General features: G+C 36.2%; 1 protein-coding gene across 4 annotated transcripts in view; it reads right to left on the bottom strand.

Annotated features, from left to right (window-relative positions):
• Window positions 1–25,377, bottom strand: part of CUL2 (cullin 2) — a 105,374-nt gene that overhangs the window by 56,502 nt on the left and 23,495 nt on the right. For all 4 annotated transcript variants that reach the window (XM_040450962.1, XM_040450959.1, XM_040450961.1 and 1 more), the window contains 3 exons: window positions 16,393–16,495; window positions 12,512–12,606; window positions 4,711–4,816 (listed from right to left, as the gene is read on the bottom strand). In XM_040450962.1, the coding sequence (XP_040306896.1) occupies window positions 4,711–4,816; window positions 12,512–12,606; window positions 16,393–16,495 (304 nt within the window). The remainder of the gene's footprint in view (window positions 1–4,710; window positions 4,817–12,511; window positions 12,607–16,392; window positions 16,496–25,377) is intronic.

The raw sequence follows: 25,377 nt of genomic DNA, 5'->3' as shown, positions 1-25,377 counted from the left end.
GGCCATTTGTATGTCTTCTTTGGAAAAAGGTCTATTCAGGTCCTCTGTCCATTTTTTAATTGAATTGTTTGGTTTTTTTGGTACTAAGTTGTATAAGCTCTTTATGTATTCTGGATATTAACCCTTATTAGATATGTCATTTGCAAATATTTTCTCCCATTCACTAGGTTGGCTTTTTGTTTTGTTGATGGTCTCCTTTGCTGTGCAAAAGCTTTTTATTTTGGTATAGTCCCAATAGTTTCTTACTGCTTTTGTTTCCCTTGCCTGAAGGAAACATCCACAAATATGTTGCTAAGGCCGCTGTCCAAGATTTTACTGCCTGTTTTTTCTTTTATGAATGTTATGGTTTCAGGTCTCACATTTATATCTTTAACTCACTTTGAGTTTATTTTTGTGTATGGTGTAAGAAAGTGGTTGTTTCATTCATTTGCATATAGCTGTCCAGTTTTCACAACACTATTTACTGAAAAGACTCTTATTCCAGCCTCCTTTGTCATAGATTAATTGACCACAGAAGTGTGGGTTTGTATGCATGGGCTTTTTATCCTATTCCATTGATCTATGTGTATTTATGTGTCCGTACCATACTGTTTTGATTACTACAGCTTTGCAATATAGTTTGAAATTAGGAATTGTGATACAGTTTTGTTCTTCTTCAAGATTGCTTTGGCTATTTGAGGTCTTCTGTGGTTCCATACAAATTTTAGGATTATCAGTTCTAGTTCTGTGAAGTGTTATTGATATTTTGTTAGGGACTACAGTCAATCTGTAGATTGTTTTGGTAACTCCTTGGTTTTTTGTTTTTTGTTACGTTTCTTTATTTTTGAAAGAGAGAGACACAGCACGAGCAGGGGAGGGACAGAAAAAGAGAGAGACACAGAATCCAAAGCAGGCTTCAGGCTCTGAGTTGTCAGTACAGAGCCTGACGCGGGCCTCAAACCCACAAACCATGAGATCATGACCTAAGCCAAAGTCGTACATTTAACCGACTGAGCCACTCAGGTGCTCTTAACTCCTTTTGGTTTTAACTTGCATCTTCTTGAGCGAGGCTGGGCATCTTTTTATATTTTTATTGTATGTCTTAGTTTTTTTTCTGTGAAATGCCCATTCATCTCTTTTGCCCATTATTCTATTAATATTTATCTTGTTTTGAATAAAAACTAGGAGTTCTTAAATACTGTAGAAATTAATCCCTTGACATATATACTGCAATTTGTCAGAGTTTTGTGACTTAACTTTTGAGTTCTTTTAAAAGTGTTTAGTAAAAATACATTATATTTTAATGTCTCCATTTTATCAATCTTTTCCTTTATTGTTTGTATTTTCCATGTCTTTTAAGAACTTCCCTAGCCTAATGTCAGGGATATGTGTGCTCTTATATTGCCTTCTAAAAGTTTTCAAGTTTTGCCTTCCACATTTAAATTCCAATACATTTTTCCCATAGAGAGTACAAATTATTTCAGTATCAAAAATTGACTGCTCCTCTGTTTCCAACTTAATTGCATCTATACAGCTATTAGTCTGGTTTTAGCCTCTATTCTGTTTCCCTGGGGTAACTTTATTCTGATCAATTGGTAATTCCATTTCAAATAAGTAAAAGCATCTGCCTTCCCAGAAGGAACATTCTTCAAGTTTCCCCTTATTTTTATATTTTTAAATAGCACCAACAGGGAAAAAAGAAAGTGATACAAAAGAAAATGTGATCTTATAGCTGTGGTGGCAGAGAAAACTAAAGCCTTTTGAAAGCAAGCTGGTGGTGCTATCAAAATTCAGGATGCTTTGACTTCTAGGTACCAACTCTACGACAATTTCTGCTCATGTACAAAGAGATATATACTTAAATGTTAACTCCCTGAGTGTGAGGTTTGTGTCTATTTTGTTCACTACTGAATTCCGAGCATATAGAAAAGTGCCTGGCACACAAAGGGGTTTAAAAAATACTTAATAAATGAACAAATGAACAATGATATTCACAGTGGTATTTCCAACAAGAACTGTAAACTAAGGAGAATAGTCTAATAAATGATAAATAAATTATTTTATATCCCTATTAGAGAATACTGAGCTCTCACAAAAATAAACTTATATGAAAAGAACACCTCACGTGGATAGAACTAGAGGGTATTATGCTAAGCGAAATTAGACAAAGACAAATATCATATGACTTCACTCATATGAGGACTTTAAGATACAAAACAGATGAACATAAGGGAAGGGAAACAAAAATAATATAAAAACAGGGAGGGGGGCAAAAACATAAGAAACTCATAAATATGGAGAACAAACAGAGGGTTACTGGAGGGGGGATGGGCTAAATGAGTTAGGGACATTAAGGAATCTACTCCTGAAATCACTGTTGCACTATATGCTAACTAACTTGGATGTAAATTAAAAAAATAAATGAACAACAACAACAAAAAAGAACACTTAGACACATTAACCAAAAAACAAAACAAGCAAGAAATACAAGTTCCAAGATATATGGTGTGATATCATTATGGTATATATGCTATGATTCCATTAACATTTAAAATTAAACTGTATGTATAAATATTTACATGCAAATGTGCAGGTAAAATTCAGAAAAGACAAAAACCAAATGGTTTATGGTGATTTCCTCTGGGAGGAGTGAGCTTGACAACGCTGGTGATAAGGGACCATCATTAAAATATTCTTATAACCCTACTAACTAAAGCAACTACTGTTAAGATTTTGTTATTTCCCACTAATCCATTACTCTGCATCCTTTTTCCCCCTGCAGTTTTATTCCTATTAAACATACAATGTGTCCACATTTTTTCATAAAATATTTTCCCCTTTATTAAAGTTTCTATGAAGTATTTTCTATTACTAATTCATCTCTTTGCCTTTATAACAAAATCATATTGTATATATTCTTCTATGTATGATTTTTTACTATTGGATATTGGACATTTGGATTGTCTACCCATTAGTCACCCTTACTAACAATGATTACAAGGAATACTCTTAAACGTTTAAACTTTTTTTTTCCATATTTATCATTTTCACAGTGCAGATTACTAGACATGGGATTACCTAATTAACAAATATTAAACATTTTAAAGTCTACTGAAAGACGATGACAAATTTCTTTCTAAAAGGATTATTCTAGTAAAACTTTCCTCATGCTGCATCTTAGCTGTTTATTTCTTTTATTAACACCCATCAAAATTTAACATTAATTTCTGTACTTATTTGGCACTGCTTCCCCATGAGGACAGGGAACTTCTGTCTGTTTACCATTGTATCCCCAGTGTCTGGTTAGTCAACAAATATGTAGTACGTGAAATAAACAAACATTGTACTAGAGTATTTCTTTCACAATGAATATATGCTTTATGTAACTCCCCACATTTAAATTTGCACTGTGCCTCAAGAATCTGAATGAATTACTTGACCTGCACACTTAATTGTTTCACTCTAGATTTAATTACTTTTTAAGGTTAAAATAAATTTGTCATGGGACACCTGGATAGCTCAGTCGATTGAACGTCTGACTCTTGATATGGGTGCAGGTCATGATACCAGGGTTGTAAAATAAAGCCCCACATCAGGCTCTGTGCTGAGTGTGGAGCCTGCTTAAGGTTTTCTTTCTTCCTTCCTCCCTCCCTCCCTCCCTCCCTCCCTCCCTTCCTTCCTTCCTTCCTTCCTTCCTTCCTTCCTTCCTTCCTTTCCTCCCTCCCTCCCTCCTTCCCTTTCTTTCTTTCTCTCTCTCTCTCCCCTCTCTTTCTTTCTCTCTCTCCCTCCCTCTCTCTCCCTCCCTCCCTCTCTCTCCCCCCCCCTCTCTCCCCCCTCTCTCTCTGCCCCTCTGCCACCCGCACATGCACACACACATGCTGCCTCTCTCTCAAAATAAACTTAAGGGGCGCCTGGGTGGCGCAGTCGGTTAAGCGTCCGACTTCAGCCAGGTCACGATCTCGCGGTCCGTGAGTTCGAGCCCCGCATCAGGCTCTGGGCTGATGGCTCAGAGCCTGGAGCCTGTTTCCGATTCTGTGTCTCCCTCTCTCTCTGCCCGTCGCCCGTTCATGCTCTGTCTCTCTCTGTCCCAAAAGTAAATAAACGTTTAAAAAAATAAAAAAATAAACTTAAAAAATAATTTCTTATATCTATAAATCTGTATTTCCTATCAAGTCCATGACCTTTCCACTTTTTTAACTGCAAGAGTCTCAACATTTTTAAAATGCATTTTATGAGCTTTTTTCATAGTGGAACTATTAACCTTGTCATTTATTCATCCATCATTAATTTAATTATTAAAATAATACTAATCACATCTCTTCTGTTCTCATCTATGTGAAGATTCTCAGGAAATCACTGCAGTGTTTTATTAACATTTAGCATGTCTCAAATCTTGACAATTTTGGGGGTGCCTGGGTGGCTCAGTCAGTTAAGTGTCTGACTCTTGATTTCAGTCTAAGTTGTGATCTCCTGGTTCATGGGTTTGAGCCCCATGTCAAGCTCTGCACTGACAGCACAGAGCCTGCTGTGAGAGCTTTCGGATTCTCTCTCTTCCTCTCTCTCTGCCCCTCCCTTGCTTGTTCTCTCTCAAAAATAAATAAACTTAAAAAAAAAATTTCGACAATTTTAAGGTAGTCAACACAGTGTCCTTGAAAAAAGGACAGTGAATGAAATTACCTCAATATATATATAAAAACACTCTGCTTGCCAGTCATTTAAAGAATTTCCTACCTCTCCTATTTCCATAAGTGGTTCATTCATATCTACACCACCGTAGCCATACTGAAGGTCAGCTTCTGTCAATTTATTCTTTTTAATAAACTGGGTGTTGAGATACCTGAAAAACAAATATAATATTATTATTAAAGTAAGTAGGAAAACAAATAACTGTTAAAATCAGTAGTAAAACAAATAACTTGCAACTTTAAAACAATAATTTTGGGTTATAAATCAACTATAAAATAGTTTGGTAATATATCAAATTAATTACGCAGAAATTAGAAATATAATTAAAAAGGAACAAAAGTATTAGCCAAACTTTCTCTGCAAGGCCTTAAGAGCCAAAATATATGACCTCTAGAGTGGGGGAAAAAACCCTATCACTCCAGTTTCACTTTAAAAAACTCAAGGGTAGGGGCACCTGGTGGCTCAGTCAGTTAAGCGTCTGACTTTGGCTCATGCCATGATCTCGCAGTTCGTGAGCTCGAGCCCCACATCGAGCCCCACATCGGGGCTCTGTGCTGACAGCTCAGAGCCTGAGGCCTGCTTCAAATTCTGTGACTCCCTCTCTCTCTCTGCCCCTCCCCTGCTCACGTGCGCAGTCTCTCTCTCTCTCTCTCTCTCTCTCTCAAAAATAAACATTAAAAATTTTTTTTTTAAACTCAAGGATTTGGTCTAAAACTTTTCAGTACTCATATAGCCCAATAACTCCTCCCCAAGGGGCTTCTATAATCCTTCTACCATCTAATTAACTCATTCCCAGATTCTCTTGGTAAGTTCACTTTGTAAAGAACTAAACAAAAAAAAATGCTTAAAAAATAAAAATCCAGGTAGTCATTCAACTTATATTTCATCACCAGGAAAAGATGTAATTAAACAACAACAAAAAGAGATCGTGATCAGTAGACAGAAAATGAAATAGACTGTTACAGACAGTAGAAAGTATGGGCAAAACTGACAAAGGTAAAATCACTTTGTCTACCACAGGACAATCGCTTTATAATGTTTCAACATATTCTGAGACAAGTAACTAAGAATTACTGAAATGAATAGAGTTCTTTAAAGTAAATAAAATATGTAGAAAGGGCTCAAAACATTCTAGTACTGGGGTACCTGGGTGGTTCAGTAGGTTGAGCATCCGACTTAGGCTCAGGTCATGATCTCACAGCTCGTGAGTTCGAGCCCTGCGTCAGCCTCTGTGCTGACAGCTCGGAGCCTGGAGCCTGCTTCGGATTCTGTGTCTCCCTCTCTCTGCCCCTAACCCACTCGCATTCTGCCTCTGGCTCTCTCAAAAATAAATAAATATTTAAAAAATTTTTTAAAAGAAACATTCTAGTACTCACTTTTCACAATCCTAGATTTCACTATAATGCCTTTGATACATATATTTTTAACATTTATTTATTTTTGAGAGATAGATACAGCACAAGCAGGGAAGGGACAGAGAGACAGGGAGACACAGAATCTGAAACAGGCTCCAGGCTCTGAGCTGTCAGCACAGAGCCCGAGGTAGGGCCCAAACTCACAAATCGCGAGATAAAGACTTGAGCCAAAGTTGGACTCAACCAACTGAGCCACCCAAGCGCCCCTCACTACAATGCCTTTAATGCTTACTTACCACCTGAAAGGTTGTCATGTGTATATAGTTAAAGACATATAAATACTTAGGCAATAACCACAAAATCTTTATATTAAAACGCACACTTTCTTTTTTTTTTTTAATTTTTTTTTTCAACGTTTATTTATTTTGGGGACAGAGAGAGACAGAGCATGAATGGGGGAGGGGCAGAGAGAGAGGGAGACACAGAATCGGAAACAGGCTCCAGGCTCCGAGCCATTAGCCCAGAGCCTGATGCGGGGCTCGAACTCACGGACCGCGAGATCGTGACCTGGCTGAAGTCGGACGCTTAACCGACTGCGCCACCCAGGCGCCCCTAAAACGCACACTTTCTAATGTTCGTTGCATCAAAATGAAAAGTCCACTTTACATGTGCAGACAACTAAAACTGAAAACAAAGGCAACAAAAATTTCAACTGTGTTATTTTACCACCAACTCTAGGAGATGATGCAAAATACAATTCTTGAAAGTACAACTCCAAAGCTGTATAGATACAACCATGTACACAAGTTGCACTCCCACACTAATTTCAAGCCTCTAGACTCCAAGGCTTAAAACCTTGGTACTCTGTTTGATATTTTAGTCTCCTCTACCCATATGTACAATGTCCTAATATATTTTTCCTGCAAAATGTCATTTCATCCTTCCTTCTATTCTCACTACAATCCTCATAATTTTATGCTGGGTTTTCAACCATGCCTTCCAATTGAAGAAAGGGAAATAGGACTGACAGAGACAGAAGTAAGAGATAGAGAAAGAATGGCTTTTTTTTTTTTTTTTTTAACCTGAAATAGAAGATTTGGGATATCTGGCCTGAAATGAAGATATATAAATTGGAGAGATATTTTAACCTCTGGCCTCTGTCATTCAGGTGTCAGCTCAAACACATTTCTCTCAGGCCTGACCTGATCCCAATCCAAATGAACTTTAATTCGCCACTTCACTCCCACTGAAGTGACTATACACAACTGTTTTATATTCTTCATGGTACTTACTACTGTGTGAAATATTCCAATTCTGTTATTTGTTTACTTGCTTTGTACATCTGTCACCTCTCTAGATTATAACAACTACAAAGCAAGGACCTGGCTCACACACACAGCATCCAGAACCAGTGGCAGGTAAATATGAAGTCCTCAAAAAATATTTCCTTGATGAATTACTGAATAAATAAATGGATAACATTCCAGACAACAGGAACAACAAAAGCTAATATTAGAACAAACTTGGAAAAGCAGCCTGGAGCCGGATCATAAAAGCCATGAATGCCAGGAAATACAAGTAATCACTAACATTTATAGAGCTTATGTTACATGTCAGGCATACCCCTAAGCATTTTATACAGCTGAATACTATCAGGTACATACATGTGGTACTATTATGATCCTCCTTTTATATGTAAGAAAATTGCAGCTTAGAGAGCTTAAGGAACTTGCTAACAGTCAATGTGCTATTAAGTGGAAGAGCTGGCACAGAAACTCTTGAGTTCTCCCTTTCTCATTCAACAAATATTGACTGAGTGTGAACTCTATGTCAGGTACAATGCCAGGCACTAGGGACAGAAAGATGAAAAACAAAAATGTGGTCTTTCCACACAGAGTTTACACATCTGGGAAAATATACAAATATAAACAAATAACAATATTTCAACTGTGACACATGCTCCCTGAGTGGAGGGACTTAATTACCATATCTTTACCATTTCTATGTGCCTTCCTATACGAATCCTTTGCTCCCAACCAGTTTCTTTTTTGGTCTGTGGTACCACCATGGCGATCCCAGTAAAAGATTAGAAACACTTCTCTCTCATCCTTCCATTCTACTCTTTTAATCAGCCAGTCCTCATCTCCTCCTAAACTATTCATTATTCTCTCCCATTACTTTCCTTCTCTCTTCCAATGTCTCTTGTTAATTCTCTGCTTGGATCATGTGCAACACTCTCATGACTGGTCTCTTTTTTCTGTTTTGCCATCTCCAATTCATCTAAAAATTCCACTTTCAGGATGTCACTAACCCATTCAGAATCCTAAGTAGCTCCCTTATACCTATAGAGTAAACTTCTTAGCATAGTGGTTTGTTAACTCTGAAGAACTAGCTGCTAGACCTGCAGAAGTCTGGAATCAACTAATCTGTTTCAACGATCTGTATGTATATTCTTGAGCCAGTATACTGGTTTAGTGGAGCTTTATGTTTCCATTCTGACAGGACAAGTCACTGTTCTCTTTACCTCATGGAATAAAACTTTAACTTCCATTAATTGTAGCTTTCTCATTCCAGATTTCTACTCTTAATGTTAAATTTAAGCTTGACAAGACATGCTTTTAAAATAATTTAAAGATGTAACTTAAAATGTAAATAGTGTAAGTTTTCATTTTGATATGGATACCTTTTTTTTAAGTTTATTTATTTTGAGAGAGAGAGAGAGAGAGAGAACAAGCATACACAAGCAGGGGAGGGGCAGAAAGACAGGAAGAGAGAGAATCCCAAGCAGGCTCCACACTGCCAGCCATGGCCCAAACCCATGAACTGAACCCATGAATCATGAGATCATGACCTGAGCTGAAATCAAGACCTGGACTTTTAGCTTAAAAGACTGAGCCACCCAGGCACCACGACATGGATACAATTCTTAACTTAATATTTTACAGTCAATTTTATTAATGACACATTTGTTTTTAAAGACATATGTTCTAAGAAATTATAAAAGAAAATAGGTCCCAATAATTTCTTAAAGGCAATACCTGATTGTTCTTCTCATGTATGATGCAATAGTTTTTATAACTTTTATGTTTTTATAATTTACTTTACCTACAAAGTGCTTAATAAGTATCCTTCACTTTTCTGGAGTATTAGCACTGACAAAATTAAAAATAGTACTTGCCAATAATGAACAGCCTAAAGTAACTTTGAAGCCTCGGAGAAACCAAGCATTTCAATCTATCATAGGAAATTGCATTACAGAAATTGTTCTCATGCTAATACCTACTGGATTTCAAAAGTCGTTAATACTCCAAGGGCCAGCAGGGTCTAAAGAGCTATGTAGTACTGGGAAAGGCAGGCAGGAGTATCAGCATTTTCCTTATAGTCAGAATCCTTAAATTACCTATATTAATGCATATCCATCTTAGAAATCAATCAGGATAAACAAGAGGGTAGAAATTACTTCATAAAAATATTTAAAAACACTTGAAACAAAATTGAATTCTTCCTTTATATTTCTCTACAAATATATCCTTACAGACTATGATTAAAAATGATAGCTAGCCTGGATAACCTCATTACCCTACAATTAAAAACTATCATTAAGCAGTTTTCATGTAATTACTGCCAACTATATCCTCTATAAAAAGCATCTTACCACCTATTCTACCAATATAATTAAATAAATGATGGTCAGCCACATGATGCCAGCATCACAGAGGTCAAATACAATTCTCTGTATGTGAATCCCATTAGCCATTAGTTCTAAGTCTTTGCTATAGATAGTGGAAAGTTACTACATGATTTTAGAGAGTGATCAAATTTGCATGTTAAAAAAATATGAGTTTAGTAAATAGGATAAATTAGCAATCAAAGGTTGGAAGACTGGTTATAGGGACTTTATCATTAATAGTCCAGGTGAGAAATGATAAAAAGCTTGAACTATAATAGCAATGCAAAGGAAATAATGAATTTAAGAGACATTTGGAGGATGTGACCAATAGAGATCAGGGAGAAAGGACAACCCTAAGCGAAGGAAGGGTAACTGAGACTTTCGGCATTTATGCCTGGGTGCACAGTATTACTACCAATTAAAAATAGTAATACTGGGGACAGTATACTGGGGACAGTATATAAAAGATTACATGCTCAGTTTTGAAATCTGCAATAGTACAATGTACCCACAGAATAACCTGGAGGTATAGGCGGGTTAGGTAAAAATACTCCTCTGAAACCTAAGACCACCTGGGATATACAAATATTTTGGTGGTTAGTAATATGTAAGTTGTAGCTAAAACCAGAAGTAATTGAGATCATCCTAGAAAGAATGCAAAGTATAAGATAAAAGATGAGAAAAAAATCTACCTAAATGACTAAAAGAGTGAATCTAGGATGAGACGAAGGTAGAATGAAGAAGTTGAATGGGTTTAATGTGACCAATCTGGATTGGTATTAGCAAAAATTTTTTTCCACTGAATGACCTTGAGCAAAGTCATTTAACCTCTCTGAGTCTAGTCTCTTCAGCTGTAAATTTGGCAATATCAGCTACCTCACATGGTTTATATACACACACATTTGTGTATATACAATATATATTTAATAAAAGTTCACTAATATTACCAATTTTTATTAATATTACCATTAATTTAAATTACCAAATTAATTAATTTTGGTAAACAGAGATGCAGATATAGGAGAACCTAGAAATCTAAGAAAAAATAGAAAAACAACTTAAATCTTTACCACAATGTCTCAGCTCAAGAGGTATCCCACTGCACACAGCATACTGCACTGGCATATAGTCTTAAATACTCTCTCATGTTATCTGTATACCAGTGGCCCAAGCTTCTCAGCAACAGCAAAGCATGCATGTGCTCTCACTTTCATCCTCAAAATTCCTGTAATTCTCCTAATTTAGCTAGGGAATTCTTAAAGTTCTATTTATGCCTATCTCACTTTGGTGGATGAGGAAAAAAAAAAAAAACATGAAATGTCAAGATGTTTAATGTATGGCAAACACTGTTTATAAAAGCCAAAGCCACAGTAAATCTTGTGCCTGTCAGCAATTGCTGGCTTCTGATTTTATTACACTTGGCTCTTCTAAGAAGATATAAAAGCTAATGGCTGTTGAAATAAGTTCCAGTTTCCAACAGAAGCAACTTACAGTGAGTAAACTCCAGTGTTGTTATAAAAACCTACAGGAATATGAACCAGTGACAAAGGACAAACACGCGAAGCAAGAGAACCAAGCCCTGGCCTCAGTGTGCTACTCCAGCAATGCAGAGTGTAACTGTACAGATGATGTTTTGAGAATCAGCTTCACTCCTCGGCTTCTCCCCAATGAAAAACTAAGGCAGGGGTCCATCTCAGCCCATGCCACAATGCAGATGCCAAAATTATCACTGCCTCATCAGAGGCCACAACAATTTCAAGAGCAGACACCCTAATTCCAAGGGTGAAAGGCCTAGGTTACTTAACGCCACTATTCCTTATTTATCCAACATTCTTCAATAAATAGGTCTCTGCTTCATGTACCCAGAAATTTATTTCCATTGTCTATGTGAATAGGTTAGAGAGGATCAGTGTGGACTACCATAGGAACATGAAGGAATGACAGTTAACACAAAAGATCTACGCAGGAAACTAGGTAGAGCAAGGACAAGGGAAGTTCAGAGAGGAGAATGTGGAAAAATATATCAGGATTACTCATTCAGAGGGGCGCCTAGGTGGTTCAGTCAGTTAAGTGTCTGAATTCAGTTCAGGTCATGATCTCACAGTTTCTGAGTTCCAGCCCTGTGTCAGGTTCTGTGCTGACAGCTTGGAGCCTAGAGCCTGCATATGATTCTGTCTCCTTCTCTCTCTCTGCCCCTTCAGTGCTCGCACTCTCTCTCTCAAAAAGAAATAAACATTAAAAAAAAAAAAAAAAGAATTAGTTCTAGAAAAGACTGGCTTCTAGAAAAGCCATCTAGATAGATATGACAGCATCAAGAAAGACAAAAATGTGGGAGACCATAGGGCATTAACACACTGTAGGTAATTCAATATGCCTATAGGATAGGGTAGAACTTCAAGAGAAAAACTGCTGAGTGCTTTGACAAAGAAGTGTTTCCACAAAACATAAAATACTGAATCCTAGAGTCCAAAAAGAGCATACTGGCAGGGAACACAGGCTTGGATTTACTCTGCTAAGCTTCATCCAAGCTGAAGTTCCACTTTGGAACTCTTGTCAAGATTTAGCACACAGAACTACAGAATTAAATACAGTTTTAGTTTTCAGAGAATAACTTTCCACACACTGCCTGGCTCCCATATTCCTCCATGACCCAGACTACATTTTCCCCATAGCAGACACAGTCCATATAGCAGGGAACACTTTAGCTCTGTTTATTTCTATGGGTAAGAGGTGATTCAAAAACCAAAAACCAAAACTCCTTCAATTACTGAATGCAGGCAATACTATTTATAGATTGTCAAGAGTTTCAAGGCATACTTACCTATACAAGCAGTCCATATAGTCTGCACCTTTGCTATACTCCTCCCAATACCTATGATACATAACAAGTACTTGCTCTTCAGACTCCAGAACTCTCTATATAAAGAAGAAATATACTTTTACTTGGAAAGCACTAATTATTTTCATTTGTAAGGTATGAAATTTATCAAAAATTAATGTTCTAAAATGACATAATTCTATTGTAAATTACATTTACAAATTACATTCTAATTTAACTACTTTTAAGAACACTGAAATGACCAGAAAAAAATGTGCCTTAGATATGAAAATAAAGCATCCATACTAAAGAGTAAACTGTTTCACTCTCTAAAAGGACAAAATGTAATGGTGTGAAGTTGTCTTCGGGCTAGAATATTTTATTAAGATCAGTTTATTTTTTTTTATTTTTTATTTAAAAAAATTTTTTTAATGTTTATTTATTTTTGACAGAGAGAGCATGAGGGGCAGAGAGAGAGGGGGAGACAGAGCATGCATAAGGGGCAGAGAGAGAGGGAGACACAGAATCAGAAGCGGGCTCCAGGCTCTGAGCTGTCAGCACAGAGCCCGACACGGGGCTCAAACTCACAGACTGCGAGATCATGACTTGAGCCAAAGTCAGATGCTCAACAGACTGAGCCACCCAGGTGCCCCTAAGATCAGTTTAAAGTAGGATGTAATTCTACTGCCATGTATCTGTGTACTTCCTCAAATCCCTCACTTTTGATCATCCTGCTTAAGCATATTATCACTCTGAATTATTCACTTATGTAAATGACTATTTATGAAAATTAACACCTTTTCTATATTCCCCAAATAAGATGTTTTATATTTACTTAGTAGAAATCTATTATTTTTTGAAAAATGAAAATGAAACATTTAGTGTGAGGTCTAATTTTTAAAATAAATCTATTCTAACAGTAAAACTACACTGAAATGATGTTCAAAAGATCTTAGGTTCTTTTATCTCAGTTCTTTTATTAACTGTCCATATGACTTTAAGTAAGTCGACCTCAATTTCCATCTAATTAATTCTCTAATAAAATGCTATGCTTTTAAACTTGGGATTTTAATAATTAAGGCTCAAGAGACAGAATAACCTATAAATAGTATTTTTTGCCTATCATATTAATAAATTAATTAAAAACAGCAACAGCTATTAATAATGCTAGAGAAAAGAGCACCCATAGGAACTGATACTACTGGCTGAATAAATATAAGAACAATTTGTTACTGTAGGTCAAAACAATAAAAAATGTTCATGACCTATGACTCAATAATTCTATGTCTAGGAATTCATCCTATAAAAAACTCAGCCGCACAAAAATATTTAGCTACAAGGATATTCACAGAAGCACTGTTTATAAAAAAAATTACACAAATTGGAAATAATCCATATGCCCAGCAGTATGAGAATATTTAAACAAATCACAGTACCTCCACACAATGAAAACTTTTACATCATTGCCAGGATTATAAAAGTTTATTTAATGACAAGAAAGAGACTTACGTTATTATTAAAATCGAAAAGCAGATTATAGCTAAGCGAAATTAGTCAGAGAAAGACAAATACATATGACTTCACTTGTATGAGGACTTTAAGATACAAAACAGATGAACATAAGACAAGAAAAGCAAAAATAATATAAAAACAGACAGGGGGACAAAACATACGAGACTCTTAAATATAGAGAACAAACAGGGTTGCTGGAGGTGTTGTGGGAGGGGACATGGGCTAAATGGGTAAGGGGCACTAAGGAATCTACTCCTGAAATCACTGTTGTGAATCTACTCCTGAAATCATATGTTAACTAACTTGGATGTAAATTAAAAACTAAATAAATTATTAGGAAAAAACCTGTATATGATTCAGTTTTCCAATAAAAAAATAAAGTAAAAGTATGCAAAAGACAAATATCAAGTTATATATATATATATATATATATATATATATATATATATATATATACATATTAATATATGCCAAAATAGATGTAGTTAATTCTGGAGGCATGAGTGATGTTTGGGTGATGATTTTCCTGTTTTTGCTTACCAGAATGTTCTAAATTATCTAAAACGGCAATGTAATGCTTTAGTAATTTAAAAAGTTCCCTCCCCCAACAAATCAAATTTTCTTCTCACAGGTAAAACTGCTTCTAATCTGTTGATTATGTTAATAATTTACTTTGTCATCAATAAATTAGCCAACTTCTTTTTTGTCACAGAATCTGAGAAAACATATGGTGCATAATTATATAAGTAATCTAAACTTTCCTAAAACTATTTCACAGTATCATTTTTAAATGCAATTATATCACTATTAATTTTGAAGTTTTTTTTAATGTTTATTTATTTATTTTGAAAGAGAAAGCAGGGGAGGGGCAGAGAGAGAGGGAGAGAGAATCTCAAGGAAGCTCTGTGCTGACAGCCCCATTCAGGGCTCGATCCCATGAACAGTGAGATCATGACCTGGGCCGAAACCAAGAGTCGGATGCTTAAACAAGTGAGCCACCCAGGTGCCCCTCCTAGCTTTAATAATTGTACCACTGCTATGCAAGACGTTAACCTTAAGAAAACTGGTAAAAAGGATACATGAATTCTGTATTATTTTTGCAACTTTTCTGTAAGTCTGAAAAGTATTTCAAAATAAAACATTTAAAGAAATGCAAACTATGCTAATACATAAAAGTACAAAATTGATAAATGGCTCACACAGGTAACAATCACGGTATAACCAAAGTTCACTACATTATCATAGCAGAACTTCAAAACTTCACATACTAAACATTTTAAGAATAATTTAAAGTATGTTATTAAAATTGCTTTTATCAACTAACAAATGTACATATTAGAACACTAAAATGTATCTGCCATATATAATAAAAAGTAGAGCATTACCTTTAAAGGTTTTAAGGGAAACATCAAACAATCAATTATTCTCTGGGGTTATCACCACTTTAAAACATAACTGCACCTAGCCACACCCAAGGTCAGACACCTTATTATATAGTGTTGTTTTATCTCCATTTTAAAGATAAAGAAATGGGGCACCTAGGTGGTTCAGTTAGTTAAGCATCAAACTCTTGATATTGGCTCAGGTCATGATCTCATGGTTTGTGAGACTGAGCTCTGAGTTGGGGTCTACGCTGACAGCTTGGAGCTGCTTAGGATTCTCTGTCTCTGCCCCTCCCCATGCTCACATGCTCTCTCTCCCTCTCTCTCTCAAAATAAACTTTAAAGAGAAAAAAAACAAAGACATTTCAATCCACAAGGTAGATTAAGTGAGTTGCCCATGGTCACATGGCTAATAAAAGGTAAAGTCCAGTTGGGGCTATAGCCCCAACATGGAAATTCTTTTGTTCATACAAAGATCAAATCTGTGATGTTGCCCTTGTACATATGACATTACTAACTAAAGTAACTGGTCACAAGGACAGTCTCTATCATGCTTTTTAATTTATCATTTCCCTTTTTAGTTTTAGGCTTTTGTAAGACTTTATGTAGGATATGAAGAGGCAGCTAAAAGGTTGAAAATAATAGAGATTTACCAAGAGGTGGGAAGAATAAGAGAAAATTTGATTCTAGTAAACACCATCCAGAGGACATAGAAGCAAATTTTAAAGTTTAGCAAACCTTGATTTGAAACCCCACTCTTTCAGTTACTAATTATACAATCTTGAATAACTAAACCTGATATCCTTTGGAGAATCTAACAACATAATGCTTAACTCATAGATCTTAAATATATATAATCAGAAAAATGTTATTTAGAAAACAAAGCAAATAACCTTAATCTGATATAAATTCTGCACTGGAAAAAAGTAAACTAGTCAAGTGACTACCCAGCTACAAACATATTTATATCATGTATGTATCACTCCTTACCTTGTGCAAATGCCGTACGTGATTTTCCAAAAAAATCTTAGTTTCTGTATAAAGTCTTTCTCCAAGGGGTTCAGGATAGGCCACACATAAAGCATAGATATCTCTAATTAAGTTGTTAAGGTTTGCATATTCATTAGAGATATTATTTTAAAACAAAAGATTTAACTCAAGTTTGCCATTAAAAAGTGAAATATTTCGGGGCGCCTGGGTGGTGCAGTCGGTTAAGCGTCCGGCTTCAGCCGGGTCACGATCTCGCGGTCCGTGAGTTCGAGCCCCGCATCAGGCTCTGGGCTGATGGCTCAGAGCCTGGAGCCTGTTTCCGATTCTATGTCTCCCTCTCTCTGCCCCTCCCCTGTTCATGCTCTGTCTCTCTCTGTCCCAAAAATAAATAAACGTTGAAAAAAAAAATTAAAAAAAAAAAAGTGAAATATTTCAAGCAATTTAGGATTCTACAGATATAGAAAGAGTAAAATACATAGCCATGCTTACTTTAAAAAGCACTGAAAGAGTTATTCATTTACTCATTTGACAAATATTTCTTGAGAATTATTAGACAGCATTGTAAGGAAAATGGTTCTTCTCTAAGAGGTTAAAATTCAGAGTGGGTTCTGGGAAATCAAGTTACCCAGAAACCTACAAAATAAAGTTTATGTAAGAATGGACATAAGCATAATATCAACAAAAGGCTATAGAATATCATAAGAAGTAGATATGTATAAGCAATTCTGAGAAACAAAAGTTACAAAAATTACTAATGTGACACATTTTCCTACATCATAGTACTCATCAAAATACACTGCAACCAATACACTACCCTTCAGCATTTATTCCATTAGAAGAATTGTAATATGAATAGTAATATCAATTAATCAATTAAGTTTTTGAATACCAACTAAGTACCCTGCTAGGTATCACAAATGGTAGATATATACTGTAGCAGAGTTTTTAATCTGAGACAGAGGAAATGGGATCTGAATGAGACTTTAGCTCTACTAGCCAGTGATCTTGACCAAGTCTCTTAACCTTTCTGCATTGTCATTTCCTCTTCTCTAAGGTAAGGGTAACAAACTGTCTCTTGATATCTCTTACAGAATCTTTGTAAAAACCAAATAAACTCATCAATGTTAACATGCTTCATAAACTGCATTACTGACCAGACGTTTAAGATAAAGAACACATGAAGCAATCTGGGAACAGCCTAACTGGAGATCCAGATAAAAACTGAAAATAAGGTTAATTATTTGGGATGGAGTCAATTATTTAATATGCTTTTCTTATATTATAAGTACAATTAATATACTTAAAATAAGGATCAGGAAATATGGCAAAATAAAAATTTGTACTTAAAAATATAGAGGTAGAGGGGCACCTGGCTGTGACTCTTGATCTCAGGGTTGTGAGTTCAAGCCCCACATTGTGTGGGGCTTAAAAAAAATTTCCATTATTAAAAAATACAGAGGTAGGATGCAGGTTCTTCCTCTTCTATAGCCCCATAACATTTTACATATTCTTCTTCTACAGAATTCATTTTTATATAATAGAAATTATTTATACCTTTTCCATCCACACTAGCCTGTTCTTAATTATCTCTGTATTCCCAGCCTCAAGGCACAATTCCTGGCACATTATAGGCATTTATTAAACACTTGGTGATGGAAGGAAGATAGGGAATCAGTATCACATGCTCTGCCTATTTACCTAGTAGCCTTACTCTAGAAAGAATAAGCAGCCCTCTCCACATGAGGTCACTGACAGGTAGACTTTGGTCAGACTTTCCCAGGTTCCTTCTAAATCTTTTTATTTTTAATTACAATTAGTAATTGATAAAATATTTTCATGTATATATGTACATATTTCTTCGGTATACTATTATACTAAACATAAACAAAAAACGTTTACAGCAAAAAAGAGAAGCAAAAATATCCATATAGTGCAATACTGCTGTGCCAGATTTTTTTGTAGAAAAAAGTACAGTATGAAACAAACTATTACAATTTTATTTTTTATTTTTGTTTTAATGTTTATTTATTTTTGAGAGAGAAGGGAGAGAGTGTGAGCAGGAGGCACAGAGCCCCATGTGGGGCTTGAACTCATGAACCATGAGATCATGACCTGAGCTAAAGTCAAAACTTAACCAACTCAGCCACCCAGGCACCCCTTACGATTATTTTAAATCAACTTAGATACAATGAAAATTTAAAAAATAGAAGATTAAATATAATAGCATAAAAGAACTACTTACCAACAGCAACATAAATATATTAACCTATATTACAAAAAAAGTAGAAATTTTAACATGCATCGCCTAAGAATTTAGAAATTTATTTCTATAGAAATTTATTTCTATATATAGAAATTTATATCTCAATTTGTAAAAATTTAGAAATTTTACAGAAAACTGATAATAGTGTGGGGAGAGAAGAAGAAGAAAGGTATAAATACAGAAGAAAGGTGCCCTAAAATAATGTATTAGATAAGCTCCTGGATCCAGCTTGGAGCCCTCTAGGTTTGTTATAAATTCCGTGGGGAAAAAAAGAAGTCCCAGTTCACTACATAATTTAAATCTCTAATAGTTTTGTGTTTTTTTACCATAGAGATTTATATTCAATCTCAATTAGTTATCTCAATCTTACCCTAGTAAAATCAGATATAAAAGTGTTGTCAGAATTAAACGTATTAGAAGTGAGGAGAGGGGCGCCTGGGCGGCTCAGTCAGTTAAGTGTCCGACTTCAGCTCAGGTCATGATCTCATGGTTTGTGGGTTTGAGCCCCACATGGGGCTCTGTGCTGACAGCTTGGAGCTTGGAGCTTGGAGCTTGGAGCCTGGAGCCCGGAGCCTGGAGCCTGGAGCCTGCTTTGGGTTCTATGCCTCCCTCTCTCTGCCCCTCCCCCACTTGTGCTCTGTCTCTCTCTAGGTCTCTCAAAAATAAATAAATGTAAAAAAAAAAATTAAAAAAAAAAAAAAGAAGTGAGGAGAGTGGTTACCTCTAGTGACTGAGGGGGTAAGAAAGTGGGATGCTAGGAGTGTTCTATTTATTGGGTCCATGGGTATGTTTATGTTATGAAAATTCACCTGTACATTAATGAGTCAGTGTATACTACACTTAAATTTAAATTTAATTTTTTAAAAAAGACTAAATTTAGCCAGGATCCAGATCAACAATTCTTTTAGCAGAGATATGGTATATTTAAGATCTTTTAAGTTCTGAATACCTACTTCAAGAAATTTCATCCATATTTGCTCTCTTCTTCCTGAAGCCATATATACACTTAATTCTAGAATACACAACTTACTTGATACTGAAAAATTAACATGATTCAATACCTTAATTTCATCATGATATGCTAATTATGTGCCCAAATGGTTTCTATCACCAAAATTAGTATCTCAATTTATCCACCACACGTACATGTAAACAAAATTGATTAAAAGGACTTTCCACTTAGGGTAAAAGGATCTGTGCAGGGCAGGAAATACATGGAAACTATTTCAACCCATATACAGGACTTATATACTGTTTGACATCTTCAGTGAGAATGTACTTTTGCATTTTTCTTTTTTTTTTTATGGTATCTCTGTGCTTTTTGGGTTTGTACTTTTTTTTAATTTTTAAATGTTTATTTATTTTTAAGAGGGAAAGACAGAGCTTGAGTGATGGAGGGGCAGAGAGAGGGAGACACAGAATCTGAAGCAGGCTCCAGCCTCCAAGCTGTCACCACAGAGCCCAATGTGGGGCTCAAACCCACAAACCACAAGATCATGACCTGAGCTGAAGTTGGATGCTTAACTGAGCCACCCAGGTAATCCCTACTCTTGTATTTCTTTTTAATGGCGTCCACCTTGATAAATCTTTTAATTGGTTATCTCATCATAGTTTGGGGTCTCAGTTAACCACTGTATCATGTCACTTAACTGTCTAAAATATATTCCTAAATGTTATTTTTCTCTAACCTACTGAAATATCTAACCACCCTGAAAATGTTTAGGCCTTAGGAAGAGCACCCAACTCTCTACCATTCAATTGTGATTTCGTTATAGACAAGGCACTTTTAAAAGACAAAAAAAATGGGAAATAACTGGAGGTCAGATTTAAACATTGTCATTTCCAAAGTTTTTTTCCTCAAGTTACTCTTTAGTAATCCAGGATATAAAAATCCCCTCTATTATGAACTTTCCAGTTATAAATTCACACAGTCAAAAAACAAAACTGTAGGGGTGCCTGGGTGACTCGGTCAGTTACGTATCTGACTCCTTTTTTTTTTTTTTAAATCTTTGAGAGAGAGAGAAAGATAGATAGAGAGAGAGAGAGAGAGAGAGAGAGAACAAGAGTGGGGAAGGGCAGAGATAGACAGGGAGACAGAGAATCCCAAGCAGGCTCCATGCTGTCAGTGCAGAGCCGGACTTGGGGCTTGAACCCACCAACTGCAAGATTCCAACCTGAGCCAAAATCAAGAGTCAGTCGGCTTCTGACTCTTGATACTGCCTCAGTCGTGATTTCACAGGTGAGATCAAGCCCTGGGAAGGTCTCTGCAATGACCATGCAGCCTGCCTGGGCTTCTCTCTGCCTCTCTCTCAGCCCCTCCCCAGTTCAAATGTGTGCATATGCGTGCGCATACTCTCTCTCAAATAAATAAACATTAAATTTTTTTTTAAAAAAAGCACACAACTGTTCCAGAGGAAAAGTTCTGAACCCTGCTACAACCAAAAGACAGTGCTGACCAGCAGCAAAACTATTTTAGTTCATTTTCTCTATTAAAAGGTGCTTCCTATGCTTGGGTTTAATTTTGAATTTTAACACTATTAATTCTGTTGTGCCGTGGGTCAAAAACAATGAGTTCTACAATGGGAATGAAAGTAAAGATCATCCAAAGCAGCAAGACACACACCATCAACCATTTTCTAAGAAAGAAGGAACACTGTATTATTACTTTTGGGGTCTTGACACTGGGCTGCAAAATCCACCTTCCTTTCCTCTGCCTCTCCTTCCCCTCAACTATCACTATCCCTGTCTTGTCTTTTCCTGTCTGGGCTCTTGCCTCCGCTTCCCCCGCCCCACGGCCCTCATCCTGTGTGTCCTGGTCCTGCTGAGGCCCACTGCAGGTGACTCTCATGAGAGACAAGAAAAAGAGGGGCACCTGGCTAGCTCATTTGGTGGACCATGCAACTCTTGATCTTGGGGTTGTGAGTTCAAGCCCTATGTTGGGTATAGAGATTACTGAAAAATAAAATCTTTAAAAAAAAAAATGAAATGACAGAACACCTGGGTGGCTTAGTTGGTTATGCATCCTACTCTTGGTTTTGGTTCAGGTCATGATCTCACAGTTCATGGGTTTGAGCCCAGCTACTAGCATGGAGCCTGCTTGGGAATTTTCTCTCCCACTCTCTCTGCCCAACCCCTGTTCACTCTGTCTCTGTCTCAAAATAAACAAACATAAAAAAAAAAAAAATTAGAAAGAAGAAAAAGGGAAAAAAGTGAAGACAGAAAACCAAACCCTGGTGAAAAAAATAGTTACAGAGAGGGAGGGAGGCAAACCATAAGTGACTCTTAAATACAGAGAACAAACTGAGGGTTGATGGGGGGGGGGGGGCGGGCGGGAGGGAAAGGGGAAAATAGGTGATGGGCACTGAGGAGGACACTTGCTGGGATGAGCACTGGGTGTTGCATGTAAGTGATGAATCATGGGAATCTACCCCCAAAACCAAAAGCGCACTGTATACACTCTGTTAGCCAACTTGACAATAAATTATATTTTAAAAAAAGAAAAGAAAAAAAGAAAACCAAGCCCAAGGAAGAGAAGTACAATGGGTTCTCATTATGAAGATATAGCTTGCAGATTTGTACAGATGTGCTTTAAGTTATTTATACTACATATAATAGGAAACAAACTTTAAACAGTGCTGGTTTAGTTTTTTTTTTAAAAAAAAGGTAAAGATGATCTGAAAATTGAAAATGGTACAATGACCAAAACAGTAGTGGCAATAAAAGATAAAGATCTTCTTTATTGACATTTCTGAAGAGGAAGAAAAAACACACAACATGTAAAAGATGCAGTATCTATGAAATCATCTACTAGCAAGCATGGATATAAAATTATTGGTTAAATGGAAAAATTTTAAGTGTAACTACAGAATCACAATAACTGAATTACTCTGATTTAATCTGGAATAGAGTGAAAATGTTATTGATGCTTCAAGCAGAGACAACTACAGATAAAACATTTTCCAATCTGTACCATCTAAGAATGATGGGCTACTAAGTGCCAAGGTTAGTAAGAAGTTCTCCTAAAATTTTTGTCAGGATGGTCAAGGATGGAGACGACCTACTTCAATATTTTTCAATGTAGTCAAACCTGGTCTGTATTGGAAAACATGCCTGACAGAATATATATTAGAGGGGGCGCTTGATTGGCTTAGTCAGTTAAGCATCCGACTTCGGCTCAGGTCATGATCTCATGGTTCGTGAGTTTGAGCCCCACATCAGGCTCTGTGATGACAGCTCAGAGCCTAGAGCCTGCTCCAGGTTCTGTGTCTCCCTCTCTCTCTGCCTTTCCCTGGTTGTGCGCTCTCTCTCTCTCAAAAATGAATATTAAAAAAAATTTTTAAAAAAGAGTATAAGGGGACTTGAGCATTTTACCTCCGCATTCTATCCTACAGTATCAGTAAAGCATCTTATCACATCAGTAAGCCACAACATTCTCAACTGTAAAATGGGGCTAGTAATGCATATTTCACAATGTCACTGGTAACAAATTAATTCCATACATATACATGTTGAAAGAAAAAATTACGACACACAAAAAAAATGTACCACAGTATGATTCCATTTATATATATAAAGTTCCAAACACAGAAATAACCAATAATTGTTAGGGCTGTATATATAAGCAGTTATACTATTAACAAACAACAACAACAAGGAAACAACAGTTGCAAAACTCAGAATAGTAGTTACTTCCAAGGTAAAGGAGTGGAATCGTGAACTGAGACAGACCTGTAAGTTGGGGGGAGAACTGGATTCTGGCAGTGTTCTAGTTCTTAACCTGTGCAGTTATTATGTGGGTGTTTGCTTTATAATTATCTGTTCAATCCCACATGTACATCTTAGGAATTTTTTAACATATGTACCAGTTAACCCTTGAACAACATGCGAGTGAGGCCCACCAAGCTACTCAGAAAAAAAAAAACACATATAAATTTTCATTTCCCCAAAACTAAGCTAATACCCTACTGCTGACTTTGCCTCAAGTGAAACATAAACAGTTGGTTAACACATATACTGTATTTTGTATGTATTAGATACTGTATTCTTACATAAAGTAAGCTAAAGAAAAGACAATCTTATTAAAATTGCCAAGAAGAGAAAATACATTTACAATACTATACTGTATTTATTTAAAAAAAGAAATTTATAAGTGGATACACAGAGTCCAAACTTGTGCTCTTCAAGGGTCAACTGCTTCAGATTCTGTGTCTCCCTCTCTCTGCCCCTCCCCCGCTCATTCTCTCTCTCTCTCTCTCTCTCTCTCTCTCTCTCTCTCCCTCAAAAAAATAAACATTAAAAAAAATTTTTTTTTAAATCACGTACTATCACACATAGTGATAACACAAGTTGGGGGAGGCTTTCCATTTTCAAAAGATTAAAGTTTTACAGCCTCTAAGATTTATACCTAAGAAATCTGAGGGTCAGAAGTCACCTTATATTCTTAAGCAAAAATAATAGGGAAAAGGTGAGAATTTTACTTCAAAACAATTAGTAACACAGTCCTTATTTTCCAAAATAAAATTTAAAGTAAGAAATTCCATTCTTAACTTTACCATTTCTGCAGCTTTCTGTAAAGGGAGAAGAAAATTCACACACAGGTCAAGAATAACTGGATGAATCACACAATAAACATCTTAGAAATAATAATGACTGGACGGGCACTTTCCAGAGAAGTTGGGTATTTCTAAGACCAACTCCCTTCTCTGTTTATTATTTTAGTTGAAATAGCCCTAAAACTACCTATGTACTCATCTAATGAAATCTCATTAACACCCAAGTGGCCTTTAACACTTGTTCCATTTTATTAAGATCCTACGCAAAAAAGAAAAAAAAAAGATTCCCACCCAAAACCAATCCATGATGTTCTACGAAAAAATTAATTCAATAGTAAGTTCTTCAAAGGCAGAATCTATATCAATTATCCTCTAGATACACTGGCAAGCATAGGAATTAGATGCTGAAAATCTCATATTCAAGTCTGTGCTCATTCAATTACTACCTGCATGAGTCTGGGCAAGTCCTTTAATCTCTGAATATCAATTTCCTCATCTGTTACATAAAGACAATAATTATATCCGCCCCACAATCTGACAGTCTTGTTTGAGGTACCAAGTAATATAAAAACATCTTTGCAAACTATGAAAGCTCCCAGGAACATTACCATCATTTTATTTATCTTAGTGCCTAGAACATAGGTAGCCTAACAAATGTTTCTTACTAACGACTACAACTGTAATGAAAGAAATGGTTTGCTACTGGTCTAAAAGAACTTCGCTGTTCTTGTATCAATATTCAGCTTAATATAAAAACTGAGTTAGGCACTGAGAACAAGTTGAATCACTGTTATAAAATCCAAGCTTTTCTAAAGAATGTATGCCTACATAGAGAGGGTAGCCACCCCTCAGACCCAGAAGACAGCTAGAGAGGGCAGCATAGAGTTTGAGAACTCTGAACCTCCACACACATTCTGGTTAATACCTTCACATTTCAATTTCCCTTTCTGGGGAAAGAATCTGGTTTTTACAGTATCCACCCAGTCGTCAAGGCCTCCTTCAGGGCCCTGGGTTACTGCCATGCCATTTGGACCCAGAGACAACCAGATCTCAACCCGATCCCTTTTCTTTACCCTGAGACATGACATGTGTGGGGTTTCCTATGATAAAAGACTGAAGCAGTTCAGGAGTCTGACAGTAAATATGTTCCAAAGTACGTATGTTGCCCCC

Source organism: Herpailurus yagouaroundi, unplaced genomic scaffold (assembly GCF_014898765.1).
Source record: "Herpailurus yagouaroundi ecotype Mexico unplaced genomic scaffold, PumYag 203, whole genome shotgun sequence".
Classification (NCBI taxonomy): domain Eukaryota; kingdom Metazoa; phylum Chordata; class Mammalia; order Carnivora; family Felidae; genus Herpailurus; species Herpailurus yagouaroundi.
The sequence above is the reverse complement of the archived record's forward strand: the minus strand, read 5'-3'. Positions and strand labels throughout refer to the sequence as shown.